This window comes from Tarenaya hassleriana, unplaced genomic scaffold (assembly GCF_000463585.1).
Source record: "Tarenaya hassleriana unplaced genomic scaffold, ASM46358v1 Cleome8, whole genome shotgun sequence".
Taxonomy (NCBI): Eukaryota; Viridiplantae; Streptophyta; class Magnoliopsida; order Brassicales; family Cleomaceae; genus Tarenaya; species Tarenaya hassleriana.
This window is the reverse complement of record NW_010970490.1, coordinates 3894773-3917750: the sequence shown is the minus strand read 5'-3', so window position 1 is coordinate 3917750 and position 22978 is coordinate 3894773. Positions and strand designations below refer to the sequence as shown.

Sequence of the window (22978 nt, the reverse complement as noted above, 5' to 3'; positions counted from 1 at the left end):
GGGAAAGAGAGAGAGAGAAGGGATGCGGAGGTGGAGACTGGAGAGTATCTCTCTTTCTCTCTCTCCTTATCCTGGGGGAGCTTCCATTATTATTTAATCTGCGTTAATTAGTGTAAGTTTTTTTTTTTTACATTATGGTTGCTTGGCATTTTATTTATTTATTATTTATTACTATTTATGACTGTTAGTAAAAATTTAATCTGCGTAAATGTTTTTTTTTTATTGCAGAAATTAGAACAAAGGTGAGAGAGACCAAAAGATAAGAGAGACACTCCAAACGCTACTAAAGGTGCATAATTCGCTTTTTTTTAAAAAAAAAAAACTCTCTTTATATTCTTTTTCCTTTTGGTCGCATTATATAGCAAAAAATAGTATGCGACAAAGTCATTTAATTCCGAACAAGTTATAATAAATTTACTATATATATATATATATAGATTATATAAGCAGACTAAATTATGAATGTTTGGTTTTGGTAATGAGAAAGTCACAAAAACGGGGTTAAGTAGCTTTCAAGGCATCAAATGGTAGGTGAAGTGCTGCCGAGGGGAATAGGTAAAGGGGACGAAACTATTCTTTTATAAATAAAAAAAAATTACCCAATTAATCATTTTAATTTTTATCCAACAAAATACAATTTCTTTAAAAGAACCTCGACCACACTCGATATCGGTGGACACGTGTCCAGTGGGTTATGGGACTTGTACTAATCTCCCCCACGAATTCAAGATTTGCCATTCTGCTACGAATTAGGCTTACATTGCGATTCCGTGGTATTAAAATTCAATTAGAGTATAGTTCCATTTCATATCTCTTATATACATATATAGACAATATAGTCGTTATGCCTACGCTTTGGGTTGGAGTTTCTGTCAATTAGATCAAGTATGAGGATAATGCTGATTTACTTATTTATTTCTATAATTGTTTTTTTTTCATTTGTGATAATCAATAACAACATTGTATGATCTCCGGAAAAAGGTACAATATTTATCCAAAATACATAATTAGAACTGTCTCAATTTAGAAATATTTATTTTATTTTATTTTGATTTGTAATGGGATTCATTTGTTCCACATTATAGCTCTTAATAGAACTGACTATCAACCTATTATTCTTAATTATTAATTTTCATTATTATCAGCAAATTTAGCTAATTGATTTAACCTAAACTTTTGGAAGCAATGATTATCATCGTTCAAAGGTGGATGAATTATAGATGGTTGCATGAGAAATAATGACCCTTTTGGTAGGTCCATGGTAGCTAAAAATCAGGGCATAGATGATGATAATGTTTGCACATTAATACTTGTTATATTATGTCCCATTTCATGTTCTTGTAAGAAAACCCTAATTTGTTTTTTCAAACCAACCCAAAACCAAGTGTTCCATGATAAGTAACTAAAGTGTGCCTCTCTCTCTCATCTTCTTTCTCTTTGTATATTTTTTGGGAAAATAATTTTTGATAAAAAGTTATATCTTACTTGTATATAAAATGGACGCATTAAATTAAATGAGAAAGGGAAAAAAAGGAGAATACAAAGTGAGTGTATAAAAATGGAATACCATATTTATAGGATGACTTCTGTTGCCAATTCATGAAAAAAAAAATACTTAAGTTATTGGATTATTGGCCTTGTACTTAGTCATTGTTATTTGAATATTTGTTCTACAACTTGAAAGATTGCAAATAAATATGTTCCATATATATATATATAATTATTTTATTTGATAGATGTTTTATTAATTTAAAAGTTAGGGACAGGATGGTCCTTGTCTTAAAATAAGGTATGGATACATGTTAACACACCAACTTGGCATTATATCAAAAATACATTTCCTTTACTTTTTTTATTTCAACATATATCATTTCAACTGTGATCATATAATCCAAAAGATAGTGTGTTAACATTTTGATTTTATTAATTATAACGTTAAATTTATGGTGTTCACACTAATTCATTATGTTCATACCTTATATATCTTACTAATTATTTGATTAAAACATCATAAATTTAACGTTATGAGTAATGAGATCAATATGCGACCACATTATATTTTAGATCACATGATCACAATTGGAAAAATATATGTGTTGAAGTAAAAATAGTAAAATAAGTGTATTTTTGATAATGACTCCAAGTTTACATTGAAAGACGGTCCAAAAACCACATGGTAATGTATTTTTTTTTTTACGTAATTAAGAGATTGATGATATTCAAGAAATGCCTTTCCCGACATGAGGTGGGAGGGAGAAGTAAGAGTACTTTCTTAAGGTCACAGTAGCAGTTGGAGGAATCTAATTTAGATGCGTACGTATGCATATATATTCACGTGCTAGTCACGTGGTGGCAATTCCAAGATTTCAATATTCTTATTATGGATAGAGAAAAAGAAAAAGATTCCAAATGCTTCAGCTTCAGTCCAAAGTCACTCATATTATATATAAACATACACAATAATGACATATTGTAATAAATAAATTTTAAAAAAAAAACTAAAAAAGGCAATGCTACGTGCTTTGTCAAATGCCGTAAGGAACACAACATACAAAGGCTATAATAAATTGGTTTTATTTTATTTTCCAAAAAGAATAGAATACAAATAGGTGAGGCGTATTTAAAATTGTAAAAGGACGTTGTGGAATGCTTATTACGGCGCTTCTCTCGTCCTTTTCCTCCCCTCTCTCCAATATCTAGTCTGCCTAAATTCCTAATAAATCGGGGTCTAGTTTTAGAATTTCATTGCGGTTTATATCCAAAATTATATAAAAAAATACCCTCTCTTTTAATAATATTACGACTATATCCAAAATTTCAATCGGGTTATACAACCTAAACACGAATTTGGATAACTTTGAAATTCTCGAGATAAGATTTGACGCTGGTTAAGCTCAATTATTCACCATTAAACAACTAAGGGGTGAACATTTCGGTTTGATTCTTCGGAACAGGAACATAATTCCGTTCGCAAACCGAATCATAAAAAATCCTTACCGGTTATATATTTAGAGAACTAAATAAACCAAGATCGAACCGAAATGGATATTAAAACCAGAAGAAACCGAAAACTTCTTAAAAAACTAGACATTCGTGACAAACATATTATAATAACCGAATGGTACAATTTTTCTTAACCAAATAAGTATCGAACCGAAACCTAAAACGGCCACCCCCACTAGAAACCGGGATCAGACCTATGATTCTAACAAAAGGCTCATCAAATCCCATGGAAGATACCTAAAATGTTTAATGAATTATCTATCATTCAAGATCTTGAGGATGGGCTTGCTCACGAGCAATAGAGGCCGAGAGAATTCCGAGGTCACGATTCAGAACTGTCAAAGCAGCTTCACATTCCCATACGATTCTCGTCACTGATGACGGATCTCCGGCCACTGTTTCCCACAACCCTACTGCCAGTGCTGCATGTGAACCCCTCAGACTCTTCATGTTTCCCAGGAACTGTCTCCAAACAATAAGGGAACTCGCATTCAGAACTATATATCACACAGCCATTTCGGCTCATCGTGTTGTATATATTCCCGCACGATCGTATATAGCTACCAGGGAATTGGGTGCAAGGAGGAATTTCAAAAAACGGGTTTCGGTTAAATTCTGCTTAATGCCTCCAGTTTGGTATGAAAATGAAGTATTAGTAGAGAGACAACATTAAAGTACCTTTAAGAGCATCTTATATGCTTCTAACAAACGGTTAGCGGCAGGACCAAACCCGTGGAGCTGAGGCACTTCCATCATGTGTGTCCACGGCCGAATTTCCTGCAAAATCGAAAAGCATAGACATCAAAGATAGGGAGTTGTCCATTGTTGATTCCAGAAATACGCGCTAGGTCACCAAAGTTGTGAAAAGAAATCGATTACACCCGACACTTTGCTGTAGGAGAAGAGGAAACAGAGGACAACTATTTAGTTTCATTAAGACTCTTGACGGATTTAGAGTTCACGAGAAATTCCAAACTCAACACATTCACATTACTTCGCTGCCATTCTAAGTACTCAAAACTCTGAGATGTCTTGGATCTTCCATAAGATTTTATCTTAACTCAATCCAGAGCAATCGAAAGAGGATCATGAGATGAACAAATCTATCAATATCATGACTGGAAATGGAATCACAGTCTCGTACTGTACCTTTGTGTAAATTGTATTGAAAGCCCTAGCAGTTTCGAGAAAAGATTCCAAATGGGCCCGTAGTTGCGACTCCACTTCACTATATTCTTCGTCTGGGTTATAAGCATGCTACAAGCAGAGAAACAAAGAAACTGACCATGTTTAGTTTAAGAATCAGGATATAAGGCTAACGTGAAGCAAAGGCACATTGATTTCCAGCGAGAATATCGATATGCAAAACTTTAGATACACCAAGGGAAAAGACCTCCTATCAACGAGTAAATTGGAAGTAGGATCATGCATGTATGAAACAAAATCTGATTCTGACCGAATGAGAAAGTTGTCCACTTGCAGATCAAAACAACAACAAAACATTGAAATATGAAGCTAACAAACACACCTTCGCTGCCAAATCATCAACTTTCTGTTGAAGATTCGAGAGTATCTTGGTCTGCTCTGCAAGTTTTGTCACTAGCTCCGAAACATCTGGTCTGCAGATAAACTTTGATTAAAGGAACATAATGTCACTACATTGGCTAAAATATGGAACTGCAATCCAGGAACTTGGGAAGTACTGTCAGATTTGATCATTGACGGAATCTCCATACAACTTAAAGCTCGGTTTAAGACTAAATAATCAACACCATAGGTGCTTTAGAAGTATCCTAGACAATGACATCATCCCAAGAATGACCCATGCGCATTTGGTAAAAAATTTGAACAAAACAATTCGGGTAGAATTGATAATAAAACTAACTGTTCTTCGTGTGGTTGATTTTGAAATGGTTTTAAAAAAAATATTCCACTATACCATGAGCTGCAATCAGAACAGACTCAACAGAGTATAATGGAAGAATTTTTTGTATGCCTGATAGAATAAACCAAAACACAAAATAACTTGGAGGAAAGAATTCTTACAATGGATAAATGGACTGGATCTGCACATCAGCAGGGAACAGCTTGCATTCTTCAGAAAATATCAGTGATTGTCTCCCCGCTATAGCATCTATGAGCTGAATGTCTTTGGCAACCTGTTCATCGATACTGAGGAATAAGGCAAAACCATTGTTATGCACAAAGAACAAAACCAAATTCAGGACAAGAATGTAGAAAGTTGATAGATAAGTTATGCTCGAATGATACAAGTTAAGAAAGAGATGAGAGGCATCTCCACCTCCATTCAGGATTATCCGAGCAGAGGCTTGCCTCCACTAGATCAACAACATGACGAAGCATTTCCATTCGGTCTTCATAGGTTCCATGTCCCTAAAACAACAAAAAAATTTAATTGCAGATTCAAGGAAGATAGTTTTAAAAACAAAAGAAAACTAGAGTCATGCTTGCATGATTTAGACCATTTAATAGGACCAAAATTCTCGGATTTCTACATCTCATGGGACATGAAAAGATAAGAGCAAAGGCAAGACCTATTTAAGGGCACGGCACAAGGGAAGAACTAGCAATGTTAGCCAAGAAAAAAAGATTTCTGCATTACACGACACGAAGCATCATACCTGAATAGCTTCTATATCTACAGTTGCTGTAATACCCAGAAACTTTGCAATCTCTGCCAAATCTGAAACCCAGAGATGATAATGGAGAATAAGAGAACTTCACAACAGGTACCACGACATCAACTGAAGCAAGTCAACCTATGTATGAAACTCGGTACCATCAGTGAAGGCAAGTAGCAAGAGTTGTGTTCGATTACTATACGCCTGACTGGAAAACGATAAATTTACAAGCTTTGGCAACCTGCAGCTTCGAATCTCGAGATTTACCGCAACTAATCAATTGGAAACGCATAACCTATGACACTATGTACCTCTCCAAGCTTAATGAAGAATCAAGAGAACTGATAGAGACTACAGAGAAAAGCTTACACTGAATACGGACAGTTTCTTCGTCACGAACACCGCCATCTCCTTGAAGATTTTGCTGAGAAAAAGGCGATTTATCACCCAATAACCTTCAAGATGATAGAACAAGTAAGTAAAGCAAGTAAGCCACCTCTACTAAAACGCAAACTCCCCAGTGAATCAAACAATTCAAAAGCATAAGATACTCTACTATAACCCAATAACTAACAAAACCCACTAAAATTTTGGTCAACCTCGAGAATGAAAACGCATCAAAATGCTTGAATGTATCAGATCGTAAATTTCCGAAAAATTTTCCTGCATTTTCTGGGAGACCAGACAGCAAACTCAGACAAAACGCATAGATCAGAGGAAGATGGAGATGGAAGAGCTGTACTTGAAAAAGAGCCATTCGAGAAGAGCGTAACGCTCCATGCCGGCGAAGAGGAGAGACTGAGCAGGAGCATTAGCCCTTGGGTAATTCAGCGTCCCCAGCTTCTTCTGTACCTCTCCCATCTGTTTCGCCGCCATTTTCCTCCCCTCCACTGATTCCGGCGACTGCTCCGACACCGATCCGATCTGGAGATCAACCAAATTCTCTCTTTCTCTGGGCTCCGAGAAAGTTTCTCGTCAAACCTCGGGCTTTGGGCCGTTTGTTATCTTTCAAAACAAAAAGCTAAAGAACGACTTCGGGTTTCTTTTCCCCTCGATATTTATTGGATCCGGTTCCGTAGTTCGGAACTGTTTTTCGACCGATTTAATTTTGGTTTAGTTCGGTTCGGTTTTAAACCAAATTCTCGAACCTAAATGTTCACCAATAGTTTTTCTAATATGTTGTTTGTAATTAAAAAAAAAAATTTGACTTGATCCATTCTTAACAACCCTGATCTCCCCATAACCGGTGGTTTGTCTCTCCTAACTTAACTTCAGACAGTTAATACTTCGAACAAAAACAATCTTACAACGGAAAGTTATGAAGAGGCAACAATAAGCCCCAAAAATTAAAGCCCACTTATTTTCTAATTATTTTGCAACGGAAAGTTATTCAAAATCTAAATCTTAAGAACATGTTTAGACAAGTGAGAGTACAGAGGTGATGATCATAGGCCTTGAAAACAATGGGGAACGGACAGCGTCTTTGACATCGATGGCACAGCGGTCGGAAACAGCTGTTGTTGGCGACGACTTCGAATTTCCCCCACGGGTCGGAATAGCCACCCGTCTTAATCAGCGGATCCTCTCCGAGAATGCAGTGGACATGAACAGTGACACAACAGCTTCCGCACGTATAGTACAATTCCTCGTCCGGATTCAATTTCCTCTCGCAGATTTCGCACCAAAAGCTCTCGCCTTTGGCCCCTTCACCACCTCGGCCTTCAAGAACGAGAGGGTGTCTATCTTGCTTGTACCTTACCTTGGCTGGTAAAGCTATGCACCTGAAACACAAGAGGAAGTCGCTTTCGATGCACTCCATCATTTTACGGTTATAATTTCCCCATCCTCTACAAACCGAGCATCTCTTGTCCTCCGTCGGAACTGACGCGGGGATTAGAGGATGCGGATGAATTATATGAATAAAGGGTTCGGAGATTGAAGCGCAATTCGCATCAACCTGAAAACCGCAATTCTCTTCGCAACACGTATATACGAATCCGCTGTAATCCCGAGCACATACAGAACATGTATTGTTGCAGTTTCTGCAGGGCTTGAGTGTCAGACGGTGGGGATGTAGCATGTACCATGTCTTTCTCGGTAGATTTGCACATGTTTCGTGGATAACGAAATCGCAATCACCTGTCATGCAGCCATAGAAATTGCCGGAGTGGATACGAATAGGAAGACCGCATGCTTGACAGTGCTCGCTCCCGTCAAAGCCTGCATCGTCCTCGTCCTCTTTCAGTTTAAGATGGTGATGCTCGTGGCTGAAATGGCGTATGACTTTGTCATCTATAACCTCGAATGGGTTCTCGACATCTTCGGGTTCTTCCGGCACTCCATAGAGGTCTTTCCCATCCCACACATCTTCTCTTATAGCACACTTTGAGTGAACGACATAACGACAGTCGTCTTTGATGCAAGAATACGCACCGTATTGGTTGTGGGCGACTTTGAGACAAACTCCGCAGGACAATGATGACGATTCATGGGCTGGAAGAGGAGGAGAGGGAGTGAAACGGATACGATGTGGGTGGCGAGAGATCCTGATGAGGCGTGGTAAGTCGATACAATCTCTATGGATCATGACGCCGCATTCGAGACAAGCCCAGGGAAGAGAAGGGCCGTCGAGCAGTAACGCGCAGGCATCACAGGTGAAGGGACGTGGTTTAGGGAGGAGGAAGAGCTTGTGGTCGTGGCTCTTGGGCTGGTCCACCTCAAGAACCGGTGGCTCCTTGGCGCAACGGAGATGAATGATGAAACTGCAGATAGGGCAGTGATAGACCCATCCTCTCCCGAGCCGTTTTCCGCAGCAACTGCATGTATCAGAAGATTCAGAAGGAGAGAGGGGGCGGAGGGAGAGAGGGTGGGGAGGGTGATAAGGGTGGTGATGGATCTCCAATGGCGACTCAACGCATTCCTTGTGGAGATTACATTCGAAGCAAACAGTGCACATGTAGCCTTCGATCCTGGAGGAGTTGGGCTTAGAAAAGCACATGTGGCACTCGAGCTCTGAAATGTTGTTAAAGTGTGTCAAAGGGTGAGGGTGGTACGGAAACTTTACCATCTCCTTCTCCTTCTCCTCCATGGCTGTCTGATTTTTGAGATGATGGTGTTATGGTTATGGATCTCTCTCCCTTTCTATCTCCTTATATATATATATATATATATATATATCTATATATGTATGTATGTACATGCATCGGACCATTTCATTCACTTCCTCAGATTCATTAAGATTGCACATTCCTCATCATTATGCATAAAGCTTCTACTTGTAATTAAGAAATCGCCATAATCTCATTCATCACAGCTCATCTCCTAACCATTTCATTAACTCAAATAATTGTAATTAATTTTGAATCTGAGGAAACCATTGTTTTTCTTTATAAAATGAAATCGAAGTCAAAGAGGTGTGGGACTCCACGCATCTCAATGTTAGATCTAATCTTTTTTTTTTTGGTTGAATGTTAGATCTAATCTTATGTTATATATATATATATACATACACACATACACGGGAGCATGATCTTATTAACAGTACCAAAGATTTATATATATATATATATATATATAGAAGGGGTTACAGATATCGAATTCTCTACGCGTTAACCACAAGTCGCATATATATTCAATTTCGTTTGCAACCCTACACATAAAAATATATTTTTCTATTTTTCCCTATTTACATTCGTTTTTTCTTATGAAAAACAAATAATGTTCCAAAGATATTTTTTTTCGTTTTTTAAATGTTTTATTTTATTTTCTATAAAATAATTTAAGTTAATACCTATTGAAGAGGAGTACGACCATTTATTTATCTCAGCAATGGATAACACATAATAATTTAATATTAATTTATTATATTTGAAATAAAAACAAATTCTCTCTCTGTGTCTCTGGGCTCGGAGGAAAGTTTCTCTACCTTGGGCTTCTTGAATTGGGCCCTTTGTCCTTATCATTTTTCAAAAACACAAAAATAAGAAAGTAATCCATAATTTGGAAAACCAATTTAATTTAAATTAGAAAAATATATAATGAAAAAAATACAAACCAGATTCAATTCAAATAAAATTAAACTTGAAATTAAAGGGCATGATTCAAATTAAATTCAGTATTAATAATATATAAATTAAATTCTATATAAATAAAAATAATTTGAAAAATAAAATGTTATATTTTTAAATATATGGCCTAAATATCATAATTTTAAAATATATTATTTTTGTTAAAGATGAAAAATATGATAGTTTTATGTGGTTGTGGCCAATTCGGGTTTCGGTTCGGTTATATTCGGGTTCGGTTATTTCAGTTATAGAAAAACTATAACCATTCGATTTTTATATAAATTTCGGTTCGGTTCGGTTCGGTTTTGGTAAAAAGTTCAATTTTCCAAAGAAATTGTCGGTTATTCTCTCGGTTTTTTTTGGTTATTTTTTATTCGGTTCGGTTTTGGTTTTTTTGGATTTAAAAAAATCATAACCGTTCAGTTTTGATGTCGGGTTCGGTTCGGTTCGGCTCGGTTTGGTTATTCGGTTAATGACCGAAATGACCATTCTAATTGACGGTTCAACTTTTCATTAAGTTTATTAGAATTGGTTAGTTTTATTTAAAGATAAAATTAGAAATTATTTTAAAAAATTACCTATTTTTTTTTAAAATGACATCTATTTAGAAATATTTTTTTTTGTCCATAATGTCAACTCTTAAAAAACGGAGAGAGTGTAATAATATCAAAACTATCCAAATGTGAAAATTATATCTCACGCATGCCTAAAAACATAGGCGATAGGGGAAATCCCTAGGTGAGTTGGCAATGAGCATGGTCAACGTACCGAGAGGTTGAGGGTTCGATTCCTTATCCCCTCATCTATCGCCTGTCAGTTACGGTTGATTTACCTTCCACACGTGTGTTGCAGACTCGTGTATGTGGGCTTGAGTTTACTCGTCAGTGTGCCCGAAGAGTAGTAGTTGGGTTCCCAATGTATAAAAAAAACATAGGCGATAATGATCATGGGCGGACCCAATTGGAGAAGAATGGGGGCATATGCCCCCATTGGTTTTCGGTTATTTTTTATTCGGTTCGGTTTCGGTTTCGGTTTTTCATATTTAAGAAAATCATAACCGTTCGATTTTGATGTCGGGTTCGATTCGGATTCGGTTATGTCTTATTCGGTTCAGAGTTATTCGGTTAATAACCGAAATGCCACCCTAGGTGGTATTAGTTAATAGAGAATTTCCTTGGGTTATGCCGTTGCCACGTTCTTGTATTCTCTATGATTTCAGGACAATCTCGGATCAAAGACAGATGAGCTCATGTTCCTTTAATATAACATTTTTAAAAAAAAAATCCCACGAAAGAGAATTCCTTTTGATCAATCACGAACCCACACCTTGATATAACTCTCTGTGTATTTGTTTAAATCGAAAAACTTACATTGCCGCATCCGGAGCTAGAAAAAAGAATATACATTGTAAGTACAGAAATGGCGATCATTTGTCTCGAAAAAAATGGGAAACGGGCAGCGCCTTCAACATAGATAGCACGGCGGTCGGAAGCAATTGTTGTTGGCCGCAACCCTAAACACCCGTTCCCACGTGAAACCGGCATCCGCAGCTTCGAATTCACCATTGAATGGGTTGGCATAAAGGCCAGACAGCATGAATGGATCCTGTCCGAGTATGCAATGAACATGAACCACAACTGTCACAACTGTAATACAATTCCTCCTCCGGTTCCATTTTCAATTCACAGATCTCGCACCACCATCTCCCTCCATCTTTGGCCTCTTCACCAACCCCAAGAACCAGAGGATGTCTGTCTTGTCTACACTCGTTATATCATTTCCTTTGTCCTAGTATTTCACATAGCGTTCTCCTAAAGTCCTTAACACACCGGAAAGTGCACAAGACATGATCATCTGTCTTGAAAATACTCGGGAATGGGCAGCGCCTCTGGCATTGATGGCATAACGGTCGACAACGACTATTGTTGGCCGCCACTTCTAACTCGGGCGCCCATGGGTGGGAATAATGGCCAGGCTTCATTAGTGTACCCTCTCCGAGGATGCAATGGACATGGACAGTGACACAACAAGTGTCACATGTGTAGTACATTTCCTCCTCCGGTTCCATTTTCCCCTCACATATCTCGCACCACCAGCTTCCTCCATCTTTGGCCTCACCACCACCGCCTCCAAGAACCAGAGGGTGTCGGTCTTGCTTATATCTTACCTTAGTCGGTAAAGTTATGCACCTGAAACACAAGATGACGGAGTCGCATTCAATGCACTCCATCTTCTTACGCTTAGAAGTTCCAAGGCCTTTGCAACCAGAACATGTTTGGTAACAATTCGATATTGATGTGGAGAACAAAGGATGTGGGTGATTTGTATGGATAAAAGGCTCTGAGACTGAAGCACAATTCACATCTACTATGAAACCACAATCGTTGCAACATTTGTATATGAATCCGCAACATTCACGATCACAAACGTCGCATACCACGCTAGATGTTCCGAAGGCTTGTAGTTCTAGACGGTGTGGATGTAGCATGTACCACATCTTCCTTGGTAGATTTGCACATGTTTCGTGGATAACGAAATCGCAATCACCTGTAATACACCTGTAGATATTTCCGATGTGGGTGTGAGTTGGAAGAGCGCAAATTTCACAGAACTCGCTTCGCCCAGAGCTAATGTCATCATCCTCGTTCAGTTTAAGATGATGTTGGTGACTGAAATGACGTATCACTTTGTCATCAATAACCTCGAATGGTGCCTCGACGTCTTCGGGTTCTTCGGGTACTCCATAAAGGTCTATCCCGTCCCATACATCTTCTCTTGTTGCACACTTTGAATGGACAGTACAACGGCAATTTTCTTTGACGCAAGAATATGCACCATAATGGTTGTGGACAACTTTGCGACAAACTCCACATGACCACGATGATGATTCATGAGGTGGTGGAGGGGAAGGAGAGAAAACATAGAAGAGACGATGTTGTGGATGGCGTGAGATCCTGATAACGCGTGGTAAGTCAATACATTCTCTATGGAACATGACCCCGCACTCGAGACAAGCCCAAGGAAGAATGGGGCCGTCGAGCAGCAAACCACAGGCATCACACGTGAAGAGACGCGGTTTAGGGAGGAGGAAGAGCTTATGGACATGGCTCTTGGGCTGATCCACCTCAAGAACCGGCGGCTTCTTGGCGCATTTCAGGTGCATGAAGAATGTGCAGGTAGAACAGGAATAAGCCCATTCTTTTCCGAGTTTTCCTCCGCAACATCTGCAGATGTCAGAAGATTCAAGGGGACGGAGAGAGAGAGGGTGAGGAGGATGATAAGGGTGGTCCTTCAGCTCCATTGGGGATTCGGCGCATTCCCTGTGGAAGTTACCTCCGAAGCAAGTTACGCACCAGTAACCTTCGACTCCTGACGAGGAGCTTTGTACAGAAGCGCACAAAACGCAGTGTAAACCTGACATGTTAAAAAGGGCCAAAGGGTGAGGGTGGACAGGGAGCCGTACAAACTCCATGGCTCTCCAAGATTTTTTTTTTTTTTTGGTATGGGTATGGTGCGGCTGATTTGATTGAGCGGATCATCCTTCCTTCTTTATATAACTAAAATCTAAAATTCATTATTAATATTATTTTCAAAACTTGTTCATGGTGGATCCCCGCCAATACAGCCAATAATCCCAATCCCGATAAAATATATAAATTACCTTTGAATTCTTCATATCATATAGATCTGAATCATCAGCACGTCTCTTCCCATTTCTTTACATAATATAGAACTGATTATATATATATATATTATGTGTCTTGTAAAACCATTTTATTTGGGACAATTTGCCTGAGAATGGACATATTTTACTCATTCTTCCTCATTATATAATCTTCTACTTGTAATTAGGAATCACTATAATCTCATTCACAGCTCATAAGTTAAAGACGACATCTCATGGTGACTGTCTCCTTTAACTTCCGTTTTGGTCGGTTTTTAAAATATATAAACTCAAATAATTGTATTTTGAGTCTTAAGAAACCATTTATTATTATTATTATTATTATTAAATGAAATCTAAGTCAAAGAGGTGTGAGACTCCACGCATCTCAACGTTAGATCTAATATCATTAAATTCATCATGCACTTGCTCTCTCTCTCTTTTGTTTACTGACGAGAAAACAACTTGTCGACTTGTTAAATCCAAAAGAAAATAATAAATCTGTCGATGCACAATAGGAATCTGTATGATTATTACCACATTCAAAGAACTATATGGGATTAATAAACTAGGCTTATGGTAAGGACATTAATGTTCGAGTATGTTGGCTGCATGCGAAGGCAAATACATAACGCAGGGTTTTTGTTCATTCTATGAAATGCATAGACAATTTAAAGTACAGAAAAGAAGATCATTTTGCTTGAAGACAATGGGGAATGGGCAGCGCCTCCGACAAATTTGGCATATGGGCCGGCAACAACTGTTGTTGGTCGTAACTTCAAACGCTTGTTCCCATGGGTCGGCATAACGACCGGGCTTCATGAGTGGATCCCGTCCGAGGACGCAATGGACATGGACAGTGACACAACAACTATCAGACGTATAGTACATCTCTTTGTCTGGTTCCATTTTCAACTCAGAGATCTCGCACCACCAGCTTCCTCCTCCTGTGGCAGCCTCTTCTTCTCCTCCGCCGCCGCCAAGAACTAGAGGATGTCTGTCTTGCTTGTAACTGACCTTAGACGGTAGAGTTATGCACTCGAAACGTAAGTTAAAGTCGCATTCGATGCATTGCATCGTCTTACGATTATAACTTTCTCGTTCCTTGCACCCTGAACATGTGTGGCTGTCGATCAAATTCGACGTTGGGAACAACGGATGTGGGTGAGTTATATGGATAAAGGGTTCATACACTGACGCGGAATTCACATCTACTTTGAACGGACAATCCTCGTTGCAACATCTATACGTGAAGCCATAATAATCCCGAGCACAAACGTCGCACATCTTAAGTTCTTTTCCGCGGGCCTGTAACTTGAGACGATGGGGATGTAACATATACCATGTTTTTCTCGGTAGGTTAACACATTTTTCGTGGAGAATGAAATCGCAATCGCACTGCATGCAGATGTAGATATTTCCGATGTTAATATGAATGGGAAGAGCGCATATTCCACAGTGCTCGCTTCCATCAAAGCTTACACTTACACCACCATCATCATCATCCTTGTTCAGTAGTTTGAGATGTTCATGACTAAAATGGCGTATCACTTTGTCATTTATGACCTCGAATGGCGGCTCGATGTCTTCGGGTTCTTCGAGCTCTCCCTCGAAGTCTCTCCCGTCCCACACATCTTCTCTCGTTGCACACTTTGAGTGAACAATATAATAACGACATTCGTCTTTGATGCAAAAATATGCACCGTATTGGTTGTGGCCGACTTTGGGAAAAACTCGGCAGGACCATGATGATTCATGAGTTAGAGGAGGTGTAGGAGAGGAAACGTAACAGAGACGATGTTGTGGGTGGCGAGAGATCCTGATGACACGTGGTAAATCCATGCACTCCCTGTGGAGCATGGCACCGCACTGGTGACAACCCCAAGGAAGAGAAGGGCCGTCGAGCTGTAGACCACAAGCATCACATGTGAAGGGACGTGGTTTAGGGAGGAGGATGAGTTTGTGGTCATGGCTCTTGGGATGATCCACCTCAAGAACCGGCGGCTTCTTGGCGCAACGGAGATGAATGATGAATCTGCAGATAGGACAGTGATAAACCCATCCTCCTCCGAGTCGTTCTCCGCAGCAGCTGCATGTCTCTGAAGAAGCTTCAGTGTCGGCAGGGGGACGGAGAGAAAGAGAGTGAGGAGGGTGAGGAGGGTGAGGGAGCTTTAATGGCGATTCAGCACAATCCTTGTGGAAGCCAGGGAAGCAAGTTCTGCACAAGTAACCTTCGATTATGCTGGAAGAATCTTCTGTACGAAAGCACATACTGCAGCGGCTACCGGACATGTCCCAAGGTGTCAAAGGGTGACGGTGGACAGGAAGATGGAGTAACTCTTCCTCCTCCTCCTCCATTGCTATCTATCTGATATGAGATGGTTATTTTCTGTATTGATCTCTCTTCTTCGCATAACAGATAAGATCTAGAAGACCATATCTTCCCATTTTAGTAATTCTCTTACAAATTCTGTATTTATTACACATGCGTTCGTGGATCTCAATGTCCGAAACACGACAGCTGTTTGTGATTATCTTATTCACACTCACCATAGTCCCCGTTGACTCTAATAAACTCGTTAGAAAGAGCAATTATGAAAGTGTAATCGCTGATATACTATATTTAAAAAAACCCACCAATTTGTGTGGATATGAATAAAACAAACAATGTTCCATCCAACTTAACGAAGAGACCGTTCGCTATTCTAAATTCTTGGTGCTGAGGTTTGATTGAGAGAAAGCTTCTAATTCTCTTGGAGGATTCGGTTTTGATAAACCGGGAGGTTCAACATTAATGAACCGATTCGGTTTGGAGATTAGGGTTAAAATTAAACAACCCATCTCCTCTTCCTTCTTTTCTTCTTTGGTGATCGTGTTGTATTTTTTTTTGACAGAGGCAGGGGAGAGAGAGACATCAGCGGAGTGGAAGATCGGAGGCGGAGCTCGGCGGTGTTCAGGTCGGAATTGACGGTGAAGCTCAGGTAGTGTCATCCTGACCTTGAGTTGTCGTTCTTCTTCGGGTTTTCTTTCTCCGGCGAGCCTCGGGGTTGTCGAGGTCGTCAGAACTTGTCTAAACTACGATCCTAGTGTATTTGCCGGTGTCGCCCGACTGAGATATATGTTTGAGCTCTGCTCGATGACTGAACTCGTAAAACTCCGATGTGTTCTTTCGTTTTCGGTTTATGTTCTATCGAGGTTCAAATCGGAGGGAACGTGAGAGGCATTGTTTACACTTGGTCATTCATTACTCATTCCTTAAATGCTGACCTTAATGCCTCCTTTCCCATATCGATTGAAGTCTTCTTAAAAACGGCACAAACCTTCCAGGATGGACAGAGGGTCTGGACTGGAGGCCTAGCCGAAAATCGATTTGGGGTTTCACTTCACTTTTAGGGTTCTTCATAGTTTGCGCTTCTGGTTCTTCTCAGCTTGTAATCATCCGATGGGCTTGGTTTTGAATTTTTAAATTTGAATCCTTTTATCATAGTATCATTCAATATTAAAGCACAATATAACAACCCTCACTGAAGCTCCAACATCACACGAGCTACACTTTGTTTCAATGGTATGAAACTCATGTCGGTGGGGATGCAGAATGTGTCGTGTCTTTCCTGAAAGCTCCCCGTCGTAGAGGTCGAAGCCTTTGTGTCACGTAGTCTTGATGCTCTGAACTCAGTTAGACAGCTGAGAGAACAGAAATGGCGATCCTTTCTCTTGAAAACAACGGGGAACGGGCAGCGCCTTCGACATACATGGCATACAGGTCGACAACAACCGCTGTTGGCCACAACTTCAAACTCCTTCAGCCATGCGAAGGAATGATTACCGGGCTTTACGAGTGGATCCCGTCCGAGGATGCAATGGACGTGGACAGTGACACAACAACTGTCACATGTGTAATACATTTCCTCGTCTGGTTCCATTTTTCCTTCGCAGATCTCGCACCACCAGAATACGTCACCCCCGCCAAGAACCAGAATAAGAGGATGCCCGTCTTGCTTGTACCTCACCTTTGACGGTAACGTTATGCATTTGAAACACAAGACGAAGTCGCATTCTACGCATTGCATCATCTGCTTTTTATGCTCCTTTTTGCAGCCCCGACATGACTGACGTCTCGTTGAAAGCGACGTGGAGAAGAGAGGATGAGGGTGAGTGATATGGAAAAAGGGCTCTGAGACTGAACCGCAAACCACGTCTACCTCGAAACAACAATCCCCTTTGCAACATGTATATATGAAGCCACAACACTCTCGAGCACAAACGCCACATATTCTAAAACGTGTTTCGCATGCCTCTAGTTCGAGACGGTGGGGATGTAGCATATGCCATATCTTTCTCGGTAGATTGGCACATTTTTCGTGGAGGACGAAATCGCAATCATAATCTTTGCAGCTATAGATATTACCCGAGTGAATACGAATAGGAATACCGCATGCTTGACAGTGCTTTCCTCCATCAAAGTCGACATTGCCATCTTTCAATTTAAGATGATGTTCATGACTGAAATGATGTATCACGTTGTCATCTATAACCTCGAATGGCGGGTCGACATCTTCGGGTTCTTCGGACACTCCCTCAAGTTCTACCCCATCCCATACATTTTTTCTCGTTCCACACTTTGAATGAACGATGTAGTGACAGTCATTTTTGATACAAGAATACGCCCCATATTGATTGTGGACGACTCTACGACAAACTCCACATGACAATGATGATGGATTTGGAAGTGGAGGGGGAGAGGAAACGTAACGGAGACGATGCTGCGGGTGGCGGGAGATCCTGATGAGGCGTGGTAAGCAGATACACTCTCTATGGATCATGACCCCGCATTCGAGACAAGCCCAAGGGAGAGAGGGGCGATCTAACTCTAACCCACAGACATCGCAGGTGAAGGGACATGGTTTAGGGAGGAGGAAGAGTCTATGGCCATGGCTCTTGGGCTGGTCCACCTCAAGAAAAGATGTATGGACAGTGATATGCCCATTCTATCCCGAGTCGTTCTCCGCAGCAACTGCATGTCTCCGAAGCTTCGTGGAGGAGAGGGTGGAGGAGGGTGAGAAGGTGAGGAGGGTGATAAGAGTGGTCTTTCAGCTCCAATGGCGATTCGACGCATTCTTTGTGGAATTCGAGAGAGCAGCTTATGCATTTGTAACCTTCGATCCTCGAGGAGTTTGGCATAGAAAAACACAGACAGCAGCAGGAGAGACCGGACATATCAAAAGGTGTCAAAGGATGAGGGTGGATTGGAAACTTGACCAACTCCATCTCCAACGTGACAATCTTTTTTTTTTTTTTTTTAAATAAATGGGTAATGGATAATCAAATACAGAGTGGGTTAGGGGGTGACTGGTTGTACCGCTACCAACCGCAAACGGAGCAGTTGCGGTTTCTGGCGATTGGTGGCGGTTGTAAAACTGACTGGTCCAACCGCAGCGAAACGTAACCGCAATAAAACTTCAAAAATTAAAACGCTGCTTCTCACCTGCGTTTTAGCAGCGTTTCATAGCGTTTATAGAAAAAGACCAAAATACCCTTGAAAATAATAAAACCCTAACTCTCTTTTTCTTCTATTCTTCTCACATGTCTGTCCGTGGAAAACCTGTGTTCGCATCGAGCCGTCGACCCAGCACCTAGATCGTCGGAACTTGCCGGAGCTCGCCGGAGTTTTCCGGACTTCGTCATCTTCGTCGTCTCTTGGTATGTCTATGTCTCTATTTTGTGTTTATCCCCTTTTCTCTTCTGTTTTTTTTTTTTCCAGATTTCGTTTGAATACTTGGATTTATCATTTCATTTGAAAATCCCTGTCGAGTTCACAGATAATACTTTTACACAAAATGGGTTTTGTGGGTTTTGGATTCTTTTCTGGATGTAGCATTTACGGAATGGATTTTAGATTCTGTTTTGGTATAAAATGGGTTTTAGATTCTACTTTGGCCATGAAGTGTGTTTTACGTGGTTGAAAATATGGATCTATTTTTTCTTAAGTCAATGCCTATGGATTTGATTCCTTGTTTCTCCTGTACCTGAATGCACGTAGCCAAGAAGTGTGATTTATGTTTGTGGGTTTTGCTTTGACTTTTAAGTTTTGAAGGACACTATGGTTGTAGAACTGTGTGATGTCAAATGCAAGTGTTTCTCTCACCGTTTCTTTGTGCATTTTTTGTTGATGCTTGAGAAATCTGTACAAAATTGTGTGTATTTCTAATGATTATAGTTGTTTCGTGAAATGTAATTTTTCTTTCACATTATAAACATTTATTATGTTCATGGGTCTTCATGAGAATGAAAGTTTACAACTAAATATCAGTTTGGGATTTGAGTTTTGACATTGAAGCGTGTTTTATGCAAAATATTATATATAAATATATTGTTGATGACTTCGTTTAGTATATATATATATATTATTGATGACTTGTTTAGTATTATGTTTTGAATTTATTTTTTGATATCATATTTTACTAAATTTCATTATCACATAATTATAAAATTTTTAAATTTATCAATAATTATTTTTGATATTTTTATCAAAAATTATTTTTTAATTAAATATAAATTAAATTGATAGAATTTATATTTTAAAATATTTTATATAATTATTTATAAATTATATAAAATATTTTTTTATCAAATGATAATATAAAATTAATTGTAATTGATTTAAAAAATTATTTTAAAATCATGTCCTTTTTGGTAATTTATATCCAAACGCAACCGCAACCGTGTACAACCATTCACTCTTACTCGCAACCAACCGCAATCGCCACCAACAGTCATTTACAAACCAGTCAGTACCAATCGCCTACAATCGCTAGCAAACACTCTAAAAACGCTATCATCCGCAACCGCAACCGCTGCGGTACAACCAGTCGGGCCATTACTTGAGTGAAATGATGTAAACATAGATCTTAATTAAAGATCTGCTAGATTTGAATAATGGACAGACCACGTGGTTTCCCACTGTTCCATATTCCAATACGCGTGATTAGTTTTTTACATTATCTTTAAACTTTAAAATAAAAATAAGTTTATATCTGTCTTTTCAACTTTTTTTTTGTTGTTGCTTAATTCTTATAGTTAAAGGTTTTTAATAAATAAGAAATTAATTCTTTTTTTGTTGTTCCATATTCCAATATCTTTTTTTATTATTTGTCCCAATAATTATGACTCTTTCACTTTTCATTTTTGCTATTCCAATGAAATTTTACATTAAATTATACCAACATGGACCAACATGGTTTTACTACACCAAGAGCAATGCCAAAAACCTCCACTGCCAACATGGACCGACATTTTTTTTTACAAGAAAAGAATTTTAAATTATTTTGTAAAAAAAATGGAAAATAATTTTTTTTATTCAATTTCTTAATTATTGCACGAAAGCCCATAGGTAATGGCTAGTGCAAAAATAAAGACCATTTCTCTTGAAGGCAATGGGGAATGGGCAACGGTTTAGACAATGATGGCAAGTGGGTCGGCAACAACGGACGTTGGCTACGACTTCATAATCCTCCTCGCAACTTGTCGAATAACGGCCGGTCTTCACGTACGGCTCCTCTCCCAGAATGCAACGGACATGCACAGTGACGCAACAACTGTCACATGTGTAATACATTTCCTTGTCTGGTTCCATTTCCTCTTCACAGATCTCGCACCACCAGCTTGCGACCTCTTCTCCTCCACCGCCGCCGCCAAGAACCAGAGGATGTCTGTCTTGCTTGTACCTCACCTTTGGTGGTAGAGTTATGCATTTGAAACATAAGTTAAAGTCGCATTCTGTACACTGCATCTTGTGAGGTTTATCTTCGTCTTTACAGCCCGAACATGCATCGCCACGCATCGAGATTGACATGGAGAAGAGAGGATGTGGATGGGTTATATGGGTTAAAGGTTCCGAGACTGAAGCGCAGTTCACGTCTACTTTGAATCCGCAACCCTCTTTGCTACATGAATATATATAGCCGCAACATAGCCGGATACAGACGTCACATCCTGCCATATCTATTATCTGCAATTCGAGACGGTGGGGATGCAACATGCACCATATCTTTCTCGGTAGATTGGCACATTTTTCGTGGAGAGCGACATCGCAGTCGCGCTTCATGCAACTGTAGATATTACCCAAATGAATACGGATAGAAAGGGCGCATATTCCGCAGTGTTTGCTTCCATCAAAATCTGCACCATCATCCTCGTTCAGTTTGAGATGATGATCGTGACTGAAATGGCGTATCACTTTGTCATCTATAACCTGGAATGGCGGCTCGATATCTTCGGGTTCTTCAGGGAATCCCTCGAGGTCTACCCCATCCCACACGTCTCTTCTTGTTCCGCATTTGGGATGGACGACGTAATGACAGTCATCTTTGATGCAAGAATACGCACCGTAACGGTTGTCAACGACTTTGCGACAAACTCCGCAAGACCATGATGGTTCACGAGCTGGCGAAGGGGGAGGAGAGGAAACGTAACAGAGACGATGTTGCGGGTGACGAGAGATCCTGATGACGCGTGGTAAGTCGATACACTCTCTATGGATCATAGCCCCGCATTCGAGACAAGTCCATGGAAGAAAGGAGCCATCGAGCATCAAACCACAAGCATCGCAGGTGAAGGGACGTGGTTTAGGGAGGAGGAATAGCTTATGGTCGTGGCTCCTGGGTTGAGCCACCTCAAGAGCCGGTGGCCTGTTGGCACAACGCAGATGGATGAAGAAATCACAGATCTGGCAGCGATATGCCCATTCGCCTCCGAGTTCTTCAGCGCAACAACTGCATAACTCCGAGCCTTGAAGAAGATGATGGCCATGGGGGAGGAGGGAGAGGGAGTGAGGAGGGTGATAAGGGTGGTGATGGAGCTCCAATGGAGATTCAGCACACTCCTTGTGGAAAACACCATTGATGCAAGTTACGCAGTAGAAACCATCGAATCCACCGGAGGTATCTGATAGACGAAAGCACATACCGCAGCGGCGGGAACTTGACATGTAGCATGGTATCAAAGGGTGAGGGTGAGTAGGAAGCTCCTTCTCCATCGCTCTCTGATTTCTGAGTTTGAGAGACAGAGAGAGAGAGAATCCAAATCTCCGTAAACTCGGTAAACTAAAAGGGAATCTCTGTGTGCACATGGACGGTGCCACCAGGATAAGTGTTTAATTGTCGAATTCCAAGGCAACAACGACTAATATACTATATTTAATAAGAAAAAGTAATGTGTGAATATAATAAGAAAAAATATGTTGCCGATTATCTTTTCAATTACTTTTGAAAAGATCATATTATTACCACAGACAGAACTAGATAGAATAATAAACTGGTTTTATGGTAAAAACATTGTTTGACTGGAAGCAAACAAGTGAAACTTGATAGTAATAGTAGCGATCTATGTAAGTAAAGGTCTTATGTAGCAGCTTCACAACTAGGAAGAATCTATCTACTTCCACCGCTTGAAGAACTTACCCTTGTGCTTACCAAACATGCCGTGTTTCCACCGCTTCCCGAACTTCCCGTGCTTGAATTTTCCATGCTTGAATTTGCCGTGGTACCCGTGGTGCCCGTAGTGGCCATGGGCCATATGGTGAGCTCCAGCTGCCGCGGCTGGTG

General features: G+C 39.9%; 7 protein-coding genes and 1 pseudogene across 7 annotated transcripts in view; all 8 read right to left on the bottom strand.

Moving 5' to 3' along the window:
• Nucleotides 1-82, bottom strand: part of LOC104802895 (RING-H2 finger protein ATL52-like) — a 1787-nt gene extending 1705 nt beyond the window's left edge. Inside the window, exon 1 of the mRNA XM_019201157.1 lies at nucleotides 6-82. The gene's annotated coding sequence lies outside the window, so the exon portion shown is untranslated. The remainder of the gene's footprint in view (nucleotides 1-5) is intronic.
• Nucleotides 83-3048: 2966 nt separating this feature from the next.
• LOC104802894 (AUGMIN subunit 7) lies at nucleotides 3049-6655 on the bottom strand. The gene is made up of 9 exons (XM_010526712.1): nucleotides 6388-6655; nucleotides 6015-6100; nucleotides 5646-5707; nucleotides 5306-5397; nucleotides 5050-5175; nucleotides 4532-4622; nucleotides 4153-4260; nucleotides 3682-3780; nucleotides 3049-3465 (listed from the first exon to the last, which is right to left on the bottom strand). The coding sequence occupies exons 1-9, from the start codon at nucleotides 6519-6521 to the stop codon at nucleotides 3265-3267; spliced, it is 999 nt and encodes a 332-aa protein (XP_010525014.1). The 5' UTR covers nucleotides 6522-6655; the 3' UTR covers nucleotides 3049-3264.
• A 253-nt stretch (nucleotides 6656-6908) lies between these two features.
• Nucleotides 6909-8745, bottom strand: LOC104802893. The gene has a single exon (XM_010526711.1). The coding sequence runs from the start codon at nucleotides 8731-8733 to the stop codon at nucleotides 7036-7038; it is 1698 nt and encodes a 565-aa protein (XP_010525013.1). The 5' UTR covers nucleotides 8734-8745; the 3' UTR covers nucleotides 6909-7035.
• Nucleotides 8746-11071: 2326 nt separating this feature from the next.
• Nucleotides 11072-13176, bottom strand: LOC104802892. Its single transcript, XM_010526710.1, has one exon. It carries the CDS (start codon nucleotides 13131-13133, stop codon nucleotides 11487-11489), a length of 1647 nt encoding a protein of 548 aa, XP_010525012.1. The 5' UTR covers nucleotides 13134-13176; the 3' UTR covers nucleotides 11072-11486.
• A 780-nt stretch (nucleotides 13177-13956) lies between these two features.
• On the bottom strand, nucleotides 13957-19573 carry LOC109116188 (annotated as a pseudogene).
• On the bottom strand, nucleotides 14028-15734 carry LOC104802891. Its single transcript, XM_010526709.2, has one exon. The coding sequence runs from the start codon at nucleotides 15732-15734 to the stop codon at nucleotides 14028-14030; it is 1707 nt and encodes a 568-aa protein (XP_010525011.1).
• A 959-nt stretch (nucleotides 19574-20532) lies between the features above and the next one.
• Nucleotides 20533-22541, bottom strand: LOC104803116. The gene has a single exon (XM_019201166.1). It carries the CDS (start codon nucleotides 22501-22503, stop codon nucleotides 20746-20748), a length of 1758 nt encoding a protein of 585 aa, XP_019056711.1. The 5' UTR covers nucleotides 22504-22541; the 3' UTR covers nucleotides 20533-20745.
• Nucleotides 22542-22626: 85 nt separating this feature from the next.
• Nucleotides 22627-22978, bottom strand: part of LOC104802890 (glycine-rich protein A3) — a 1872-nt gene continuing 1520 nt past the window's right edge. Inside the window, 1 exon segment of the mRNA XM_010526708.1 lies at nucleotides 22627-22978. This exon segment is cut by the window's right edge and continues 4 nt beyond it. Coding sequence (XP_010525010.1) covers nucleotides 22809-22978 — 170 coding nt within the window. The 3' untranslated portion in view covers nucleotides 22627-22808.